Here is a 22823-nt window from a genome sequence, read left to right as displayed (position 1 = left end):
GTAGGGGTGCCTGGCTGGCTCAGTTGGTAGAGCATGTGAGTCTTGATCTTGGGGTCATGAGTTCAAGCCTGATGTTGGTTGTGGAGCCTACTTTAAAAAAAAAAGTATATTACCCTGTGAAATGATAATGATATTGTGGAGGTGAGGTGGGTAGTGATGATGACAAGGTTGGCTGTGATTTAACAGTTGTGGACGCTGAGTGACTGATACATGATAGATGAACATTCATTATAAACTCTATTTGTTTTTGTATATGTTTGAAGCTTTATAAATGGGAAGGGGAAACTTGAGACATATTAACCAAAATGGAAAAATGTCTAACACTCTCTGGTTGTGCTTTGATTTATCCTTCAGGATTAATAAGAAAATTCCCCGAGGACCACCTTCCCCTCCTGCACCTGTCATGCATTCTCCTAGCCGAAAGGTAATCTTTGCTGTAATCTAACATCTTTTTTTGTACTCATGATTATTAATTTTATAAGTAACCTCCCATAGAACAAAGTCTAGATGCCTATACAGGTACATTTTGCCATGCTTACTGTTTTTTTAATATGATTTTTAAGATCAAATAAGGACCCACTCAGGACTATAATGTGTAGTTCCAGAGTGCTTATGAGAATGTATGTAAAATGTTAGCTTTTAGTTTTCATGTTATTAGCCTGACCCCTGCTTTAAATGGAATGAACAGGGTCTGCTATTTGATAAGCAGGATATTATCATAGAGGAAGTGAGGGATTAATAGGCCTCTGATAATCTGAGTGGCATTTTTTAGGTATGATTTATTATCTAACTGAAAGAACAAATTTTCATCTTAAAGAAGTCTTGTCACTTTATTTTTTAATAGACCAATTCTTTATTTTTTTAAAGATTTATTTACTTATTTTAGAGAGTGAATGCATGAGTAGGACGAGGGGCAGAGGCAGAGAGAGAGGAAAAGAGAATCCCAAGCAGACCCTCCGCTGAGAGCAGAGCCCAATGCAGGGCTTGATCCTACGACCCTAAGATCATGACCTGAGCCAAAACCAAGAGTTATTAAACACTCAACTGACTAAGCCACCTAGGTGCCTCTCACATCACTTTAAATATGGAAAAATACTCACCAGCATTTATAATTGTCAAAAATAATTTGTAGAATATTTTCCATTTTTTATATTAAAGTTATTATTAGAATCCATGGTATGGGAACATAATATATAGTGCTACCAAACAAATGGAATTTTGACCTTTGACTAAATCTATTCACATGTCCGTGTTTATTGAACTGTCTTTGAAGAGAACATTGTACATAGGTTTTTAGCTGGACTACAAATTGGAAAATGTCTCTTCTTCCATTCTTTTGTCCACTCAGATGACCGTGAAGGAGCAACAAGAGTGGAAGATCCCTCCTTGTATTTCAAACTGGAAAAATGCAAAGGTAATTAAGTTTCATAAAATCAGTCTCCTACTATTAGAACCTACTGAGAAACAGGAAGGAGCTTTAGCCTCAGAAACTTTCATTAAATCCTCAGCATCTCACTTAGCTGAGTGTTTTCAAAAAGGAACACCCAACTTATGTGACTTTCTTTTCTTTAATGTAATAGAAACATAGTATTCCAGTCACATGAATACTGTGTAGATTCTTTTAGTGAATTGTAGTTATCAGAAGCATATAGAGAAAGGATAGGTAGAATAAAGTAACATATCCATGAATGATAGTATTCTTTAGAAAATTTAGAAATTGATAATCTAAAATCATTTCTTAAACCAGTTTAAATGATAATATGACAAAACAGAATAAATGTTTGTCTATATTCAGTGCTTTAATTTTTAACATTTTTTTCTGTTTATAACAATGTGTGCATAAGCTATTTAAATCCTTCATATCTCTAAGCACCAACACTTCCAGGAGTCATGAAATATCTGCAAAATAATGTGAAATATATTTTCCTTCCTTTTTCTTTTTCTTTTTCATTTTATTTATTTGAGAGAGAGAGAGCACACAAGCAGGGAAGGAACAGAGGGAAATGGACAGACTCTGCCCTGAGTGCAGAGCCCAACACAGGGCTCGATCCCAGGACCCTGAGATCATGACCTGAGCTGAAACCAAGAGTTGGACACTTAACCAACTGAGTCACCCAGTCACCCCTGAAATATATTTTCTAATCACTATTGCCCCATTTCCCCCAAGTTGTGTTTCATAATTCTATTTTTGATGAGTGAAGAAGGCCACTTTAATTTGTAGATTAAATATAAATTATTTCCTAAAGAAAGTTATGCACTCATCCTATAACAAAAAAATTATTGGGTAGTCCATTTTGGCTTGATTAACGTATATGTAACTATGTGGTATCTTGAGCTGATTCTGTAACACTTCCCTGTATTAGCAGTAAAGACTATAGACAAGAGGTCAACATTTGGGAATGTAGTCATAAATCTGAAAAAATATAGCTAAGCCTGAAATGGCCTGGATCTTCAAGCATATTCCTTGAGTTAGTGAAAATAGGGTGCAAAATTTCAGAACAGGAAGAATCTCAGTTGTCTATCAAATAACTTATCTTTTTTCCATTTACTAAAACTTACAGTATCCTAAGAATCTGACAAGTCATTAAAATAGTACCACACATTAAACTACCTATATATTCTCTGGTTTTAGTGATTTGTTCCACTTTTGTATGACTGTTCTATTACTTGAGGAACAACTGCTTAGCTATTTGATAGTGACTTCCTTTTATTATAACTCACAATTATTAACATGAGAATATTTGCTCAGAGCTTGGGCTCTGACATCACACTGCCCAAGTTTAAATTTTAGCTCATCCATTTATTAACTGTGTGCCCTTGGGGACATTCACCTAAGCTCCCTACCTCAGCAGCAGCATCTGTGAAATGGAAACACATTGTTTCCAGCCTTCCAGAGTTACTGTGAAGGTTAAATGGGACCGCAAATGGGAAGTGCTTTGAATTGGCCTCCACACGAAGTCGTCGGTGTTAGCTGCTGCTGTTGCATAATTGTGAAGAAAGATGTAAGAAGAAGAACTTCAGCTCAGTGGTGGTCAAAATGGACATATTTAAATCTAATTTTAAAGAATCTATTGCTGCTCTTTTATGACCGGTGTTTTCTGCCTGCTGTCACACAGGGGTATACAATTCCATTAGACAAACGTCTGGCTGCTGATGGAAGAGGCCTGCAGACAGTTCACATCAATGAGAACTTTGCCAAGCTGGCCGAAGCCCTCTATATTGCTGATCGGAAGGTTGGTCTCTTATAGTGAAAGGGTTTAATGCTTAATTTGTAATCCATTTTTGGTTACCTAAGATACTGTTTGTTCATTCCAGTTTAATTGACACATCACTGTAAATTTTAAGCCCTTCAGCCTGATGGTTTGATTTACAGAAGACACTGCTGTTTCAGCTACAGTACTGAGTACCCAGCGAGGCTCACATCTGTGGCACGTGTGCCAGAGACAGCATGTGCTGTTTGCAGCTCTGTACCTGATCTCAGCCTGTGTAGACTTGTGCACACACCCTACCACTGGCGATCCAGCTTCCTCATAACATTCCAGAACGATGGTTCACTAGGCTAATCTCATTGTTATTTTTTTTTTCCTTAAGATTTTATGTATTCATTTGACAGAGAGAGAGAGAGACGGGCAGAGGCAGAGGGAGAAGCAGACTCCCCGCTGAGCAGGGAGCCCTATGCAGGACTCGATCACAGGACCCTGGGATCATGACCTGAGCCAAAGGCAGATGCTTAACCAACTGAGCCACCCAGGCGCCCCAATCTCATTTTTAAAGAAATGATCGACTGCTGTTTTTAGATTTCATTTTTTTTTTTTCTGTTTTAAATACAGATGTCTCCCAAATGGTCGGTAGCATAGAAAGGCAAATAAACATTCTGATGAATGCTATAGGAAATGATAGTCATAGTATTGGTTGTCTATTAATATTATTAGTGTGTGTGACCTAGAAGTTCACATACATTATGGCATGCATTTAGAACATAGAAAAATGTATCTCCTGCATCAGAGCAAGCACCCTTATAAAAATCTCTTGCTAAAGGCTTTATCTTAAATAGATTTGCTTGATTTTGAACACATAACCAATTCCTGCTATGTTATTGATACTGAAAATTTCTTTATTAGAGTCTTGTTTAATTTTTCTTTTTTGGGTTGTTTCTGAGAAAGCATTAGTGAAACAGTGACTTGCAAGATTATAGGACTCATTATAATAAGTTTCAACCACTAAAACATTTTCCAGAGTGAAAAATCTAAGTTTGCAGTGTCTTCCAGGTGAGCTTTCTTTTAGTGGACAAGAATCTTTGTTTTAACCAGCAGTAACAAATCTGAATTCTTTATACCTGCTCTTTCAAGCCAAACTTCAGTCAGGATATTGGATGATAGCTGTAACTTTTCCCCCAACCATGTCTTATTTAACATTCAACTTTACTAACAGGCTCGTGAAGCTGTAGAAATGCGTGCTCAAGTAGAGAGAAAGATGGCTCAAAAAGAAAAGGAGAAACATGAAGAGAAACTTAGAGAAATGGCCCAGAAAGCCAGGGAGAGAAGAGCTGGGATCAAAACCCACGTGGAAAAAGGTATGACATTCTCTTTCCTCAGTTGAATTTACAATATGAACAATACATATCTCATTTTAGAGACTCACTGTTGTTTTTACTGCACACAAAACTAATACACACCTATAAAGAAAATGTAGATATTTCACAAATAATATAGAAATGAAAGAGTAACTTCTGCTACTGAGCTGTAGCAGTAGAAAATAATATATATATATTTTTTTTTAAGATTTTATTTATTTGAGAGGGAGAGAGAGAGAGTGAGTAAGAGCACAAGAGCCAGGGGAGGGAGAAGCAGACTCCCCGCTGAGCAGGGACCCTCCCCCCCCCCCCCCCAAGTGGGGCTGGATCCCAGGTTACTGGGATCATGACCTGAGCCGAAGGCAGACACTTAATTACTGAACCACCCAGGCACCCTAAGAGTATATATTTAAAGAAGGGCCTTCAGTATGGGACTACAGTGGACATTTTTAAAGTTCAGAGTAATGTACTTTTAAAAATCATGTATTACTCAAGTGATGGGCTTGATTTTTCTCTCATTTTAATTTTCTTGAAACTTAGAAAAATGAAATCTCCAACTGAATAATTCAGCTTTCCCACATAGTAAAATAACCCACTTTTTCTAACTTGTAGGCTAATAAACCTATAATCATTAAATCTGCCAATATTTTCTCTCTGGCTTTATTTAGTGTTTACACTGGTTTATTAATTCATTTAGAGTGAGAAGAGTAATTCTAATTCAAGAAAGTTGTGAGGGCAGTTTGTTTCGTTAATAAATCCTAGACTAGTACAATTATTCATTGACTCAATTCATATTGAACATCTACTATATGCAAGGTTCTTTTCTAGACACAAGGATTTCTGTTAGGTTGGGTGTATAGTAGTGAACATTCTAGTGAGTGTAAACAGACCAAAAAAGTTAATTATCATTACTAGATGATTAGGGATAATAGTACAGTAATAATTGCTATGAAGAAAAATAAAACAGGAAGTGCCAGAAGGAGAGGGCGGTCAGAATGGATCTCAATTCTGAGATGGTAACGTTAGCACAGAAACTTGAAGGAAGTAAGGAAGTGAGCCTTGTAGATATCTGGGGCTTTGAAGAGCATCCCAGATAGAAGGAACAGCAAGTGCAAAGGCCCTGAGTTGGGAGTATACCTGTTGTGTTAAAGGAAAAGCAGGAGCCAGTATAGCTGGATTGGAGTAAGAAAGCTGAATAGTAGATGAGGTGTCGGAGTAGTTAGAGTAAATAGGAAGAGTAGTGGCCAGATCATGTGTGGTCTTTCAGCCATTTTAGCAACATGGCTTTCACTTCAGATAACATGGGAAGCAGTTAAGACTTGGAGTAGAGCAGCATGATCTGCCATATTGAGCAGGCTGTGAAATGGGCATGTGGAGGAGTAGGGAAACCATTTGGAGGGCTATTGCAGTAACCAGATGAGAGATGATGATGAGAGGTAGGGAAAACATGGTCAGATACAGACCATGGAGAGAGAGCTGACAAAATTTGCTTATGGATTAGGTAGTGGTATGGAAGAAAAAGAGTCAAGGATGACTCCACAGCTTTTGACGTGAGCAATTGGGAGAGATTGAGTTGCCATTTACTAATAGTGGGAAGACTGCAGGGGAAGAAGTTTGGGAGGGAAAGATTAGTTTAGTTGCAGACATGTTAAGTTTAAGATGGAGGTGTCAAGCAGGCAATTGGTTATAGGAGTCCAGAGTTCAGCTATAGAGAAGTAACCAGAATTATAAGTAGTGATCCACATCCTTGAATCATACATGAATGACTTAGTGAGGCAAGATATAAAAACCTGCCTGTTGGGGCGCCTGGGTGGCTCAGTCGGTTAAGCGGCTGCCTTCGGCTCAGGTCATGATCCCAGAGTCCTGGGATCAAGTCCCGCATCGGGCTCCCTGCTCAGTAGGGAGCCTGCTTCTCCCTTTCCCTCTGCCTGCCTCTCTGCCTACTTGTACTCTCTCTCTCTATCAAATAAATAAATAAAAATCTTTAAAAAAATTAAAAAATTAAAAAAAAAAAAAAAAAAAAACCTGCCTGTTGTACATACACTTAGCCACTAAAGGTAATTAGAAGTCAGATTTCCCTATATCTAAGTCTCTACACTGGTAAGAAATTAAAAACAAAAAACACAGAATGGTTCTTGAGGAATTAGCTAAAATTCTGAAAAATGTGTTGTCAGATATTAAAAAGAAATAACATTTATTGATTGCTTATTATAGAAGACACCACTCTGAGCACTTTACATGTATTGCCTTTATAATCCTGGCTCCAGCAACCCCTTGCAGTGGTTCTAGGATTGTCACCATTTTACAGAGGAGGAGACTAAGGCTCAGAGTGGTTGAGTGACCTGTAGGAGGTCACATGGTTAATCTATCATAGGAACAGGATTTGAATCCAGACAGGCTGGCTCCAAAGCTGTATCCCTTCAGACTGGAGAGAGAAGAGAAAATGAAGATAGACATAAACACAGTAGGTAGAGAGCAAGATACAACCAGCCCCTGTGGACCACGAGCAGAAGGTTCTTTATCCAGCCAATCTTTGAAAATATAAGGGTAAATTTACACATAACTTTTTCCTGGAAAAAAAAAAATTTTTTTTTAAGATTTTATTTATTTATTTGACAGAGAGAGACACAGCGAAAGAGGGAACACAAGCAGGGGGAGAGGGAGAGGGAGAAGCAGGCTTCCCGCCCAGCAGGGAGCCTGATGGGGGACCTGATCCCAGGACCCTGGGATCATGACCCGAGCCGAAGGCAGACGCCCAACGACTGAGCCACCCAGGCGCCCTGCTGAAATTTGAATATGACTGTTTTGAAACACACAGAAAAGTTGAAAGAATTATACGATGAACATCCATATCTCCACCACCTAGATTCTACAATTAACTTTTTTTTAACAATTAACATTGCTTAATTTGCTTTATCATCTATCTACTGATCTTTCTATCCATCTGTCAATTCACCTTGCAATTCTGATGCATTTCAAATTAAGTTAAAGTCATCAGTATACTTTACCTCTAAACACTTGAGCTGCATGCATGATTCTGGAATTCACATTCAAAAATTAAACAAATACTGTTCGATTTAAATTAATTGCAAGTGAGTTAAAAGGGCTGAATGTGACTATAAAGAAATTCATGGAATTATCTGTCATGGGTTAAAGAATATTCTCTTGTTCCAAATATGAATGGGTAATATAGTGATGAAGTAATTTTCAACTCTGTTTACACAGAGGATGGGGAGGCACGTGAGAGGGATGAAATCCGGCATGATAGGCGAAAAGAGAGACAGCACGACAGGAATCTTTCCAGGGCAGCTCCTGATAAGAGGTGGGTGCTATTTGAGAGAAATGCAAATTATGAGGAGTGGGTTTTGTGAACCTTTTTGAGAAGAGGTTTAGTCCACTGAGACCAGTTTTGTTTCTCTCCCTTTCCTCTCTAGATTGATAACTTACTAAATCAGCACTTATTTTCTTACACTAAACTACCTACTTTTTCTTAGCAGAAGAATTGACTGTCCCTAAAAGAAATCCTTTCTCATCACCTTGTAGAGTTAGCTGGACTTGTGAATGACAGGGACATAGAAAAGGGAATTCAGATCATGTTTGTGAAAAGAAGGTAGTAGATAGGACTGTTCTGGTCTGTTCTTTTCCTATTTCAAGTGGTGAGACAAACTTATGCGCCTATTCCCCTAGACAGGGAAGAAGATTCTGTACCTTCATTGAGATCCTACGTAGATGCAGAGGGCCGTCCCGAGTACAATGGGGGAGAAGAGCAGATTTTGTGAGAAGTGAAAATTGGCCTCTTCTCATGAGTAGTTCACTTAAAATTCAGAAAGACAGAGCTACCATATAAAATTACTTGGGAAAATTAACACAACACTGCTAATAAGTACAGAACTGCATGGAACAAGCAAAATACATGTATGGGGACTTGCAGTAAAGTAAGGATTGGCAAAGTTTATGCTTCACCAAAGGCTGAGCACTGAATTCTGAGTGAGGGTTAAAATATAAAACATTTTCTTTCCATATGAGCAGTTTTCCATGTGCTCTAATCACTTTGTGAGCTGATACAATCCATTTTTTCAAGTCATGTCTTAAACATGAAAAAGATGATTCCTGCTGGTGGTGCTCTTTGTTATTTAATGGCATAGCTCATCTCCCTGGATAAGTGAAGTCATGGAGAAGCAGAAAATCTGTATTTAGAGTTGTGGGTAAATGTGCAGTGTAGAAGAGAGAGGAATGAATATGAAAGTGCACAATTAATGATACTCTTGGTCTGAAATTCCTAAGCTGTAAAAATCAAGAGGACTCTGTAGATAAATTGGGCCCTTAAAACCAGTAAAGTGGTTATGAGAATTGATAACATAGAAAAGCTGTAAACTTGTTATAGGGTGAAAATCAGGTTGTCTATAGAAATTATTTTAAGACCTGAGTTTCTGGTAAAATAAATGATGACGGTTACCATGGTTTCATTACAATGTAGATTGCAGACATACTGAAACAGCAGGGGAATTAAGATAATCTGAATATTGAAAATCATACTGAGTAATTCAGTCATTGACATGTTTTCCTCAAAATTCTAATAGGATAAAATTACTAAATGTGGTTTAGGTAAAGAACAGATTGTCTTATTGAAAGTGATTCATATGATACATCTGATTTGCATCCAGTCCCCCCACAGTCCTCATATAATAGCAAATACAGACCGTAGCAATTTCATATCTCAGCATGCTGTCCCTGTAAGGTGATTGCTTATTTTAAAGACTTCATGTCCAGAGTGAGTCTCTTGACAGTTCTTTTCAGCTAACAGGAAGGCCTGATTGTAAAACCCTACCTGTTCTAATAACCATGTCTCTGAAATGCTGTAAGGACTGCCAACCTGATTTTGCATTATCAGGGGATATATGTTCACAAGATATGAACAGGACGTATTCGTTAACTTTGCTTCTGAGATTGGTTGTATTTAAATTGAAATTCAGCTTGTCTGTGAAGAGTTTTGTTAGTGACATTGCATTTTGAAACAGGTCGAAACTACAGAGAAATGAAAATCGAGATATCAGTGAAGTCATTGCTCTTGGTGTGCCCAATCCTCGGACGTCCAATGAAGTTCAGTATGACCAAAGGCTTTTCAACCAGTCCAAGGTACAAGGAGTTTAGAAATAGCATGTCTTAAGTGTTGATGTGAATACCAGTCCTCAGGGAAAAGAAAACTACCATATCATAGATTGATCAGCCTAAGGTGTGCTGGCATAGTGAGAGAAAAAAATTAGAAGTTGCGTGTTGTGACTTACAGAACTGTTTTATCTTATTTCATCTTATTTGATGTAAGATGAAACAACTCTGATTTTGACCTCTTAAAGTTGGCTAAGATTTAAGACACTGGTAGAAAATGAAAGAAATAAGGTGACAAAACTTGGTTTTAGTATATCAGTCTTTTATTTATAAAGCCAGTGTCCTTCAAAAGTATCTCTTGGGTTTTTTGTTGATCTTTGAAAAACAAACTTAATGCTAAAGAAACATAACTTGAGATCTTTAAAAGGTGAAGCTATAAAACTAAATTTAAGTGCTACACTAGTTGTCAGGAAATGTGATTTCTTTTTTTTTTTTTTTAAGATTTTATTTATTTATTTGACAGAGAGAGACACAGCGAGAGAGGGAACACAAGCAGGGGGAGTGGGAGAGGGAGAAGCAGGCTCCCCGCAGAGCAGGGAGCCCGATGCAGGACCCGATCCCAGGACCCTGGGATCATGACCTGAGCCGAAGGCAGTCGCTCAACCAACTGAGCCACCCAGGCGCCCAGGAAATGTGATTTCTAATACCTATCATTATTAACTAGCTAGGATACATTAGGCCCGAAGAAGTGCCTTTATGTGTTCATCCACCCAACAGTGATTATATACTGTGCTAAAGACAATGAGATCAAAGATAGATATGCCTTTGCCCTCAAGGAACCTTCGAGTCTACTGGAAAAGATATATATGTATAAATAAGGACAGGGCAGACTGCAATAAAAATATGGAAGTATAATGTTCTACTGGGATACAGAGGGGAAAAATGTATTATGACTTGGAGGATTTAAGATTTGAAGGTAGCATTTGAGTAAGCTTTTCTAGTTAATAACTTATTGGGTACTTTTTTACATTCCTGGCATTGTTCTAAGTCTTTTATTATCTCAATCCTTACAAAAACCTATGAAGTCATACTATTTATTATAATCTCTACTTGTAGATGAGGAAATTGAGACACATAGAGGTTTAGCTAGAAATTGATAAAAGATTCAAACGTTTGATTTCAAAGGTTGTGTTCTTTAACACAATGCAATGGTAACTTACCAGCCTGAGCAAAGGGGTGTTAGGCATGAAAGTTCCACCTAAGTATTTATGACAGTCAGTCACCTGTTACAAGCTTAAGCTTATTTCAAAGCTGTGATAAAATTTTTTCTAAAAAAGCACATCCCTGTATTAAGGAACCATCCAAATATATGAAAAAATTTGTTCATTGTTGACTTAGGATTTTCATTAAGAGCCTTATTGTCCCATGCTATAATAGTGATGTTCTCAGGGAGTTAAGGGGTATAGCATTATTATTCTAAATGCCTTGAGATACTGTCAATACAGCGTCCAACTCTTAATCTTGGGGTTGTGAGTTCAAGCCCCATGTTGGGCAAAGAACTTAATTACTTAATAAGTAAATAACATCAGATAAATACTTTATAGTTCTTTTGTCTTCTTGCCACTGTCTATACAACTGAAATTGTTAAGTACCTGCTTACACTATCCAATTTTAATGACTACTTCACTGAAGTGGTCAAACTTGTTAATTAGCACTTTTAGGACCAAAGGTGGTAAGAATAAAAGTTTATGGACTTTGTTTTTTTATGAAGATCTTTTTAATTTGCAGTTCAGATTGCTGAAAATGCACTATAAATGATTACATGAATGTAATCAGATCCAACTTTTAATAATACATTTTTATTTAATGTCCTTTTCCCACAGGGTATGGACAGTGGTTTTGCAGGGGGAGAAGATGAAATTTACAACGTTTATGATCAAGCCTGGAGAGGTGGTAAAGATATGGCCCAGAATATTTACAGGCCCAGTAAAAATCTGGACAAGGACATGTATGGTGATGACCTAGAAGCCAGAATAAAGACCAACAGGTACCAAGGCAGACAGCTCAGTTTCACTGTTTGCACCAGTAAAAACAAAGTAGTTCATAGTCCTTTCTTTTTTTCCCTAGATTTGTTCCCGATAAGGAGTTTTCTGGTTCAGACCGTAGGCAAAGAGGCCGAGAAGGACCAGTTCAGTTTGAGGAAGATCCTTTTGGTTTGGACAAGTTTTTGGAAGAAGCCAAACAGCACGGTGGCTCTAAAAGACCCTCAGATAGCAGCCGCCCCAAGGAACATGAGCATGAAGGCAAGAAGAGGAGGAAGGAGTAGATACACCTCTCTTCAAAGTGAATGAACTTTTATCCATAACCCTAATGATGCAAGTCAGATGGGCAAACACTTTGTAAATGGCCAGGATAAAAACCAAATCTGGGTGTCAGACCCCAGCACTACTTTTTATTACGGGAGTAAGGGGTGGGGGGGGATGGAAAATTCTTTGAACTATTTAGTTTTTTTTAAAGAGTGGGTTGTGTTTGTGCTTCTCCTCCCTTTTGGCATTTATAGAACATATTGCCCCACACATGAAATTAAGACCACTTCCTTTTATGTGACATTAGTACTTTGGGGTTAATATTTTGTGTAAGAATGACTGCTGATGAATAAAGTTGCCCCAACCACAGGGAGTAGAAGGATGTTCACATACTGGAACTGTCCTGCCAAATGACGTTTGCCCCTATTACGCTCTGTTTTAATTTGGAGTGGGGAAAGTAAGCTCTTGCTTGGTGCAACTATTTGTTTCAAATAAAAACATTTAGAGAAAATTTTTAATTTTGTTTACTTTAATAGGTAGTAATAGTCTCAAAAATCTTTCTCTTCATCAGATGTTTGATCCCCTTGCAAAACTTTTGGTCTTTGAGCTTGAACGTGGAGCTAAAAAAAATCAAATTAAGCATTGTAAGGAAAGACAGTATCTGCAAAAACTTTCAACTGAAAATTGCCACTTTAAGACTGCCTATTTATGAGGGAGTCAGCACCAGTAAGTCAAGAGGATGTTATTTGTTCCCTGGTCTTAAGACTAAATCAGTTTAACCCAAGGTTGCATAGTAAGTGGCAAAGCCAGGATTTCAACCCCAGTCTCCTTACCTTGTAAGTAGACTGCTGTTCTGTGTTAGAATATACCTTGCTAACTATTAAAGGGTCTTCCTAAACTACCCTCCCCAGACATTTCAGAACGGGCACTCTACCACCACCACCATTCTTTAACCAATATTAAGGGAACTTCAGTTACAAATCTCCCAATGTCCTTGTCATTCCATACTTCTGACCTTCTAAACTGATGATATACAGAAAGCTCATGATGTTATACAGAAAAATAATATTTACCTTTACTCCATCAAGAATATGATTTTCTTGCTGTAGTGCATTCTGAAGTTCTTCTTCTGAAGAAAACTGAATCCAACCCATACCTCTGTGAAATCCAGTCTCTTTGTCCTAAAAATTCAAAATTTAGAAAAGATTAATCATGAACTGGAGAAAGTTTCCATAAGCTCCAAATCAAATTACCAACTTTTTCATCTGCCAAAATGGGATAACTGACATTTTAATAAATGTCAAAAACCTTGCTTTGATACATACTTACTCTCCTAGTTACCAAAGGTTAACCCTTGTGTTAATCTTAACATTTTGCTTTTCTGCTGCCATTGGAAGAAGTAAAATACAGGTAGTGAGGTTTCTGTCATTTGAGATACAAACTACACTAACAATAATAAAGGGACTTTAAAAAAATTTTTTTTTTTTTATTTCATTTATTTGACAGACAGCAAGAGAGGGAACACAAGCAGCGGGAGTGGGAGAGGGAGAAGCAGGCTTCCCGCGGAGCAGGGAGCCCTATGCGGGACTCGATCCCAGGACCCTGGGACCATGACCTGAGCCAAAGGCAGACGCTTAATGACTGAGCCACCCAGGTGCCCCAATAAAGGGACATTTTGATCACAAAGAAACCCTCTAACTTCCTCACTTTTAGAAACTAAAAAATTAAGCCTCAAAACCTAGTTCATTTCTGGTTATTTTGGAGACCAATTACGCTCATCACCACCACTACCATTATAATTATATAGTCCTAATGAAAAATAGAAAAAATATATATATACATTACCCTTATTTACCTAGCTCCAGACTTACAGTAACGCTACTTCCCTTTGTGCAAAAGGCAGAGTGCTTATCATCCAACCTATACACAGCACATGTGGAAAAGATTCTAGTGTGTTTGGATGCACCCTGCCCCCACCCGACCAACCCGACTACTTAAGAACGGATATAAAGATGTCTATTCACTCAGTGTACCTCATCAATCTTGTTACAAAGTTATGTTGTGCTCTGCACCACCCCCCAAACCAAATTTTTAGAAATTGCCCCCATATTTAAAAGGTGACTTTAAGTCTTAACCTAGACTGCAGTAAAAGTTTCTGGTAATATCCCAGTGATTCACTTCTTACCTCAGATAGCTACAATTTCTCCTCTACTTCCATATGGCCATTTCTGTAAGTAAAAGCCTTAAAAATTTTGTGTTTATGTAAAACTTAGGTACTATGTATCTAAGATACAGGAACCTGGATTTCTGGGCGCCTGGGTGCCTCAGTCAGTTAAGCATCTGCTTTTGGCTGGGATCAAGTCCCACATCGGGCTCCCTGCTCAGTAGTAGCCTGCTTATCCCTCTTCCTTTGCCTGCCGTTCCCTCTGCTTGTGCGCTCTGACAAATAAATAAAATCTTAAAAAAAAAAAAAAATTTTCTCCTGTTACATTTTACTTAGTTTTAGCAAGAATCAAAGTTTTCTTTTGTTTAAATCTAAGATGTTAACTCCAGGTCCTAAATAATCTTGCTTATACTTTTAAGAATGAAATGGCAACCAAGAAAAATGTGTTACTATTTTTGGAGATATTTTTAAGTAGGTTCCACACCTATCTAGCGTGGAGCCCAAAGCAGGGCTTGAATTCACAACCCCTGAGATTGAAACCTGAACTGAGATCAAGAGTCAGACACTTAATGGACTTAGCCACTCAGGTGCCCCAGGAGAAGTTTTTTTTAATGCTCATCAAAAAAAGAGAAATTTCATCCTCTTTGTAAAATTGTAGTTTTTAAGCTTATAAACATTTTTGTGTAATAGTTGTGCCTCGTTCTTTTAATCAACTATTAAAACTCCATTGTATCAATGAATTAATACCTATTTAATCCCATTAATGAACATTTACGTTCCTTCCAGTTATATTATTAAACAATGCTGCTTTGAACATTCTTGACCACACCATTTCTGTAGAATAAATTCCTAAAAATGGAATTGCTAGATCAAAGCAAATGCAAATTCTTAGTTTTGATTTTGCCAAACTACCCTTCAGAAATGAAGTAAACTTCTGAACAATTTCAGTGCCAGCTTCCCTATACCCTCACTAGCACCAGAGATGAGTAATCTATTAGATCCCTGGAATGCAACTAACATGAAATCAAGAGTTAAGAATTTTAATTACTTTAGGTTAATATTTTGCCATAGCCTTTTCAGTGCCATGAGGAAAAAAGGGGCAGTTTTAGTGAAGCAGCTGAAGTGAACTATAGTGTACTCCCAATCCACCCCCAAAAACGCAGTAATTCTAGAAAATACAAATACAGCCCAGGATAAAGTAGAACAAATTTAGAAACTGATTTCTAAATCTTCCTTAGAAAGCAAAGAAAATATAACAAATATAAAAACACTAAAAAAAAAAATAATTTAATAAGGATAAAGTTTAAAATAGATATTCTCTGCCAATTAGTTTGATGATAAAATCATCCTCTAGTATCAAGTCCTTATTATAATACTGGAGTAGGCAGAATTCTAAGATAGTTCCATGATCTCCACATGTCCCACTATGTTAACCCTCTGAATAACCCCCTCCTCTTGGGTGTGTGAGGGACCTGTAACATGCTTCTAACCAAAAGAATATGGCAAAAGTGATGGGATGCTGCTCCCCTGATCAGGTTACATAGCAAAGGTGATGTGATGTCACTCCCATGACTATGTTACAAGGCAGTCTTAACAGAATGGAGAAACTCCTCTGATGACTGAAGAAGTAAGCTGCCATGCTGGGAGACAGCCTACACACCTGCCAGGTAACAAGGAACTGCAGGTCCCTACAAGCTGAAAGCCAGCAAAAAAGTAGGTATCTCAGTCCTACAGTTCAAAGATGACTTCTGGGGGCACCTGGGTGGCTCAGTTGGTTGGGTGACTGCCTTCGGCTCAGGTCGTGATCCTGGAGTCCCTGGATCGGGTCCCACGTCGGGCTCCCTGCTCGGCGGGGAGTCTGCTTCTCCCTCTGACCCTCCCCCCTCTCATGTGCTCTCTCTCAAATAAATGAATAAAATCTTAAAAAAAAAAAAAAAAAAAAGATGACTTCTGTCAACAACCTGAGAGAGCTTGAAAATCAGTCTTTCCCAGTTGAGCCTTTGAGCCTCTGATGAGACCAAAGCCCCAGCTCATGCCTGACTGCAGCTATGTGAGACCCTGAGCAGAGGACCCAGCAAGGCTATGCCCAGACTTCTGATCTGCAGAAACAGTGAGTTAATATATATGTGTGTTGTTTTGAGTCATTAAGTGTGTGGTAATTTGGGGCACCTGGGTGGCTCAGTTGGTTAAGCATCTGCCTACAGCTCTGGTCATGATCTCAGGGTCCTGCAATCGAGCCCCACATCAGGCTCTCTGCTCAGCTGGGAGTCTGCTTCTCCCTCTCATTCTCCTTCTGTGCTTTCCCTCTCTCTCTCTCAAATAAATAAAATCTTCAAAAAAAAAAAAGTGTGTGGTAATTTGTTATACAGGATAAGGCTTTTTTTACTTTTTAATCACTATCACCCACAATTTTATCAATAAACACTATGAATAGCTTCACTCGATTAAAAGTCATATAAGCTGATATGCTTTAACAAACAGTCAAGAGTTCGAGGATAAAATTAGAAGATCAATAATTAAAAGATAACATTTTTTTAAAAGATAATACTCACAAAGGGTACAGTGCACTTTCGTACATGGCCAAACTGTGCAAAGTGTTCTCTCAGCTCACCTGTATAGGAGGAGAAAACATGTTAAAAGTAGTTAATTTATTAGTTAATACATTTGGGACACCTGGCTGGCTCAGATGGTAGAGCATGTGACTCCTGATCTCAGGGTTGAGTTCAAGCCCCACGTTGGGCATAGATTACTTTAAAAAAAAAAAAGTAGTTAATGTATTTTGTATCCTCCATCCTAGACTGGGGACCTAGAGTCCCCAAACTTCTTGTGAACAGGAACTACCATTTGCATTTCCTTGAAGCCTTAAGATTTAGGAAGTCGCTATGGTATTGACTACAGATCTTCCTCAAGTTATGATGGGGCTACATTGATAGAACTGTCATAAATTGACAATATCCTAAGTTGAAAATGCATTTAATACACCTAACCTACTGAACATCATAGCTTAGCCTAGCCTACCTTAAACATGCTCAGAACACTTACATTAGCCTACAATTGGGCAAAACCATCCAACACATAGCCTATTCTATAATAAAGTATTGAATTTCTCATGTAATTCATTGACTACTGAAAATGAAAACCAGAATGGTTATATGGGGACAAAATGGCTGTAAGTCTATCAGTTGTTTACCCTCGTGATCACATGGCTGACTGGGAACTGCACCTTGCTGATGCTGCTGCCTCGCATCACAAGAGAGTATCATACTGCCTATCACTAGCATGGGAAAAAAATCAAAATTGAAAATTTGAAGTATACTTTCTTTAGAATGCCTATCACTTTCACACCACTGTAAAGTCAAAAAACTGTAAATCAAACCATTTTAAGTCAGGAACCATCTGTATAAAGCTGCAATGCGCCAGAGATCTGGGGAGATGACTGGGTGGGGGCATACACAAATAAATTGCTGAGCTGACTATACTCATCACTCCCAGCAGATAATGAATGTCTTCATCAGTTACTGTACTAGGTGCATGGATAATAATCCCTGTAAGAAACTCACACAGAAGACAGATCATTAAAATACAGTAAGTATGTTGCTAGTCATATTAGAGATTTTCAAATAAAAGCTCAATTTACTTCCCTTTCATAAAGTTTACACTCGGTTAAATAGTTGACACTCTAAAATTTGTTGAGATGACCCTACTTACCCTTCCTGCCTTATTACCCATTGCTGGCCCATAGTTACTCTCTAGTATGGCAACTGAAATTCTATGTATCTGTCCTGTGGATTCCCATCTTTGCCTGTCATTCTTTCCCCCTTGCTATGTCAGTAATCCTATTTCTTGCTGCTTAATTGTAACTATCCTTCAGGACCCTGGCCAAATATATCCACTGAACATTATTTTATTGGGCTTCTACTGCAATACAAGGCAATGTACTATCCCTCTGAGGCCTCAAAGATGCATAGTAGATAATCTTAAAAAACTACCTGATCTCTTCTGAACTGCAGTGCTTATACTTTCGCTGATCTATATTTTGTATTACTGGGTTATTTTCCCCTAGTTCATCTAAACCTTACTGGTTCAACAACTGCCTGTATCTGTTTTAAGTCTCCTCACCCTCACCACTACACCATAAACTCCCTGAGTGTTGAGTCCACTATGTCAACAGTAATTGAACACAGTAGGGCAATATTTGCTGAATAAATAAATGCCTAGTAATCCTTCAACAACCCACAGGGACTAAATTTCTGAAGAGCTCTAACAGTTGGTCAAACCATTCAGCAAATTCAGGACCTCATGGATCAGCATCAGGACAAACATGTTGTTTAACACTAAACAAAATAGTGTTAAATATGCATGTTTTAAACCAGGTATTAAAAATTCTAGAAAACATTCACTTCCAAAACAAACGAGTTCTGGAAGGTAACCCTCTTCCCAATTACCTATAAGCGCTACGGGAAAACTGCTGCAAGAACAATGCCAACCACAAACAGATACTCCTGAAATATTTGCTGAATGTATCAACGAACTGAAGCTGCTTCTAAGTTGTATGTTACACAGACTCTTTTTATGAGTTTTAAACCAACCCATTATGGTCTGGAAACTTGCAACTGCAAGATGAAGGTGAAATCCCTGTGCCTTTACACAGTTTCACAGGGCCTAAGCATGACATTGTACTGCCTAGATCTTCATCTGCTACATATTAAGAAGGTGGGGCCAAAACCAATCTATTTCCCATTCTACTACTCACACCTGGGCCACAAAAGCTAAGAGGTAAGTAATCCCCAGTTCCATTCTTTTGTTTAAGGGAGATGACCTGATACGTGAATACTTACAAAAGTGACCGTGGATTTTTAATTTTTGGTAAGCAAATGTAAAAACCTTTTTTCAAAACTGCAACTGACAAAAATCAATGTTGGTGAGAGATTTCAATACTGATTACTCCCAACCCTCTATCTCCAGCCTAGGCCTCTCCCATGAGCTTCAATTATAGTAATCCCAAAAACGACTATCATTTATTGAGTATTTAGTCTGTATCTAGCACAAGTCTAAGTGGTTTACATATAAACTCATTTAATCCAATCAAAAATCCTGTCAAGAAGGTATTACTGACTCCATTTCATAGACGAAACTGAGGTACAGTGGTGAGCCCTTTTCCCAAATTACCTCCCGTGAAACGGTTACACAACTACTAAATGGCCAAGGTGGAATTCTAACCTAGGCAGCAGGGCTTCAAAGTGCACTTCTCAATCAATGATACACAATCTCCTCTGTTCACCTGCCTGACGGAGACCTCACAGGTTTTCCTCAAACTCAACACATTTAAACTTTACTCATCTTCTTTAAACCTGCTTCCCCTACATTCTAACCACGATATTCCCCAACGCTAAAAACGTGGAAGTCGTTCTTCCCTTTCCCTCCCGTACTCTGACTCCATTCAAGCCATCGCGAAAAACTCCATTCAAGCCATCGCGAAAAGCCAGCGAAAGTATCAGAAGAGATCATGTTAACATAAGTGAATCTGGCCCCCTTTTTACCACTACCCTATTTCAGGTCCTCGTCTTTGGACTAAATTATTGAAATTGCCTTTTAGCGAGTCTCCTTGCCTTCAATCTTGCCAGTTTGAATCCATCCTTCACACCACTGTCAAAATAATCCCTTCTAAATCGTAAATCTTAAGCTTTCAAGGAACGAACGTTCCACCGAGCCACTCTGGAAAGGCAGGAGACCCTGAATACGTGCCGGAAAAGCTCAAGGGGCATCCCTGAACGATTCACTGAAAAAATTTTTTGATTTCTGCTCACTGGCTTGCTCAGGAGCCACAGCTCTTAATACAGCCACCACGCTGACTTAAGTATTCCGCCGAAAGCAGTGCTTTTGAGGATCGCTTGTACCTAAAACTTCCGCCCCAAACACGTCTCCATCACTCACTCGAGGCCGCGGTCCAGGGAATTTTTCTGACAAAAGCCACGGGCCGGCTAACACTCGTACGCAGCGCCACAGCACCCCTCACCGCAGAAGCCGCCATTTTTAGATCGAGGGGTTCTGTGACCTGTGGTCGCGACCCCGGAAGACTCCGGCGAATCTGGGGCACGCAATCTGCTTCCGGGTCAGAAGAGGCCTGACACTGACATGGGCAAGATGGCGGCGGCCGTGGGCTCTGTAGCGACGCTGGCGGCAGAGCCGCGGGAGGACGCCTTTCGGAAGCTTTTCCGCTTCTACCGTCAGAGCCGCCCTGGGACCGCAGACCTGGGAGCGGTCATTGACTTCTCGGCGGCCCACGCAGCCCGCGGGACGGGGCCTGGTGCCCGCAAGGTACGGACAGAGGAGCGACCCGCGCCCCCGGTCGCCTCGCCTGGCTCTTGGAGGGGCTTCAGGGTCCTCCTCACCTCTTTGCGCTTCCAGACTGAGTGTTCTTGAGTAATTCCCGCTCTCAGTGGGCGCGGAGTTTAACTGTCCACGAAGCGTCACACTTTGGCGGTGAAGAGCTGTGCTGCCGGTTTCTCCACGCGGCCATTAGTGGCCGCGGCCTCAAAGAGAGCCTGGGAATTGGTGTTCATTCCTAACATTAACTGTCCATTTGCATCTCTACTTCGATTTGTGTAAAAACCCATACATTGTATTCGTAGATGTTAGGATAGCGCACTGCAGCTTGAAAAAAACAACTACCCGAGTAGTCCCTGAACAGAAAGGAATCGATGTTGCTGGTTAAGCCGTTGTCCATAAAACTGGCCCCTGTCGTCTCTGGGCCCTTTTAGAAAGAGGGCGTTGAGAGATTGAGATGATTTCTCCACGTTTGAAAGTAAAAGGCAAACGAATCCAAACACTATCCATTATTTCTACCTTTCCCCATGGAAAGTAAGAAAAGCAACATAAAGGAGGACAGGGGGCACAGGGAAAATCGCAGCTATACTATAATGCGTAATTTCTTTACAGTCGCTGTAACACTGAGGATCCCTGGTCCCTTAATTTGGCCTTGGTGTTGTCCACAGACGGCTGGATGAAGGATTATTTAGTATAGCTCTCAAAATTGGAATGCTGTAGTAGCACAGTATTTGTCTAGAACTCACCTTCTTAGGAACTTCGTTTGTTAGCAGAAATGGTCTTAGAGTTGTCAGAATAGCATGCAGAAAGTCAGCTCTCTAAGAATAATGTACATGGGTCAGATCCTCATTCAGCTCCTTTTGCCTATATTTTGCGGCAATACTTAAATACTTTTAGAAGGGGCGCCTTTGTTGCTCATTCAGTTAAGCATCTGACTCTTGATTTCAGCTCAGGTCATGATCTCAAGGTAGTGATGTCGAGTGCCACGTCAGGCTCCGCACTGAGAATGGAGCCTGCATAAAATTCTCTCCTCCCTCTGCCTACCCTGCTGTGCTTGCACGAGCTCTCTGTTTCTTAAAAATACTTTTAATCAGGGCGCCTGGGTGGCTCAGTCGGTTAAGCGGCTGCCTTCGGCTCAGGTCATGATCCCAGAGTCCTGGGATCGAGCCCCACATCGGGGCTCCCTGCTCAGCGGGGAACCTGCTTTTCCCTCCCCCACTCCCCCTGCTTGTGTTCCCTCTCTCACTGTCTCGCTCTCTGTCAAATAAATAAATAAAATCTAAAAAAAAAAAAAAAATGCTTTTAGTCTCTGAGAAGAAAATATTGTCTAGCACCGTATCTAAAACAGTAAGGACTCAATAAATACACTATCCATTGAGTACATAAAAACTTGGGTGTTTAGGGGCGCCTGGGTGGCTCAGTCAGTTAAGCCTCTGGCTCAGGTCATGAGCCCTGCTCAGCAGGGAGTCTGCTTCTTCCTCTCACTCTCACTGTGCTCTCCTTCTCTGTCTTTTCCTTTAAAAAAAAGATTTGGGTGTTTAGTTCTTAAGCTCAAAACAGATTGAAAGTAGCAAACTGGAGAAGAAAGTTGCTATGAGAGCAACTGATGAGCAGTGGAGAAAGTGATGGCTAACAGGCAAGGGTGGAAGCAGGATTTTTTTTAAAGACTCAGAGGTTTGTTTCAGCTTAGCATGGAGAACAGGTCCACAGACTTACTTCAGATATGAGGGTGTTGCTGAATTACAGTGCATTATTAAGTATGGTCTATTTGAGAGATCATTGTAAAATGCTTGAAATAAAAACATCTTATCAGTACCTGAAACAATTGGCTGGTCAGGCCTCTCAGAGAGTTCCAGATAGCCATTTTATTACAGAGACTGGTAATACACAGCAACTAGTTGGTATTTTTTTCTGGAAATCTCTACACTTGGTGAAGTTGATAGGATAAGAGATACATCTTTTTGGAAGAGAACATTTGATGTATAACTAAGGCAAGCCAGACTCTTAAGTTTATTATTAATGGAGGAAAAAAGGTTTTTGTTTTCTGAATGTCCTTTAGTGACTGAATATTGGATCCCTTAACCTATTTAATGAGCCATCCATAAGATGCTCTTATATGCAAAGAAAACTTCATGAGCCCCTGAAAGACTTAATTTCTCAGTAATTAACAAAGGCAAAAGCTCTGAGCTTGTTTGAAGTTTCATCTAAAAGAGAATAAATATTATACTTTCAGCAAACAGGGTTTCCAGTTTTACTGAAACAGTTGTTCTGTCTGGTTGGAGCATTCTCTTCCATTCTCTTAACCTCCCCTGCCTGATGTTCCTCATAGGTCTGTTTAAACACCAAC

General features: G+C 39.4%; 3 protein-coding genes across 4 annotated transcripts in view; 2 read left to right on the top strand and 1 right to left on the bottom strand.

Moving 5' to 3' along the window:
* SNW1 (SNW domain containing 1) overlaps window positions 1-12496 on the top strand; it is a 32874-nt gene extending 20378 nt beyond the window's left edge. The window contains exons 7-14 of one of the 2 annotated variants that reach the window (XM_045901322.2): window positions 355-424; window positions 1349-1414; window positions 3117-3233; window positions 4432-4573; window positions 7799-7895; window positions 9592-9709; window positions 11563-11726; window positions 11807-12496. In XM_045901322.2, coding sequence (XP_045757278.1) covers window positions 355-424; window positions 1349-1414; window positions 3117-3233; window positions 4432-4573; window positions 7799-7895; window positions 9592-9709; window positions 11563-11726; window positions 11807-12005 — 973 coding nt within the window. In that variant the 3' untranslated portion in view covers window positions 12006-12496. Of the gene's footprint in view, window positions 1-354; window positions 425-1348; window positions 1415-3116; window positions 3234-4431; window positions 4574-7798; window positions 7896-9591; window positions 9710-11562 lie in introns of both variants that reach the window. The other variant, XM_045901321.2, reaches the window with a different exon arrangement.
* SLIRP (SRA stem-loop interacting RNA binding protein) lies at window positions 12497-20242 on the bottom strand. The gene is made up of 4 exons (XM_045901325.1): window positions 20084-20242; window positions 16702-16760; window positions 13059-13166; window positions 12497-12605 (listed from the first exon to the last, which is right to left on the bottom strand). Exons 1-4 carry the CDS (start codon window positions 20178-20180, stop codon window positions 12534-12536), a joined length of 336 nt encoding a protein of 111 aa, XP_045757281.1. The 5' UTR covers window positions 20181-20242; the 3' UTR covers window positions 12497-12533.
* Window positions 20243-20284: 42 nt separating this feature from the next.
* Window positions 20285-22823, top strand: part of ALKBH1 (alkB homolog 1, histone H2A dioxygenase) — a 29979-nt gene continuing 27440 nt past the window's right edge. Inside the window, exon 1 of the mRNA XM_045901323.3 lies at window positions 20285-20467. Coding sequence (XP_045757279.1) covers window positions 20285-20467 — 183 coding nt within the window. The remainder of the gene's footprint in view (window positions 20468-22823) is intronic.

This window comes from Mirounga angustirostris, unplaced genomic scaffold (assembly GCF_029215605.1).
Source record: "Mirounga angustirostris isolate CCGP_5_RB_7025 unplaced genomic scaffold, mMirAng1.0.hap1 SCAF_9, whole genome shotgun sequence".
In the NCBI taxonomy this organism is placed as follows: Eukaryota; Metazoa; Chordata; class Mammalia; order Carnivora; family Phocidae; genus Mirounga; species Mirounga angustirostris.
This window is presented reverse-complemented; position numbering and strand designations above follow the sequence as displayed.

Bases quoted from the DNA above. Each gene is read 5' to 3' on its own strand.
- SLIRP (XM_045901325.1), bottom strand. From the start codon at position 20,180: ATGGCGGCTTCTGCGGTGAGGGGTGCTGTGGCGCTGCGTACGAGTGTT. The intron at 16,761-20,083 runs GTGAGTGATGGA...CCTCCTATACAG, and splicing joins TCCCTGGACCGCGGCCTCGA to GTGAGCTGAGAGAACACTTT. The intron at 12,606-13,058 runs GTAAATATTATT...GATTTTTTTTAG, and splicing joins ATATTCTTGATGGAGTAAAG to CTCCACGTTCAAGCTCAAAG.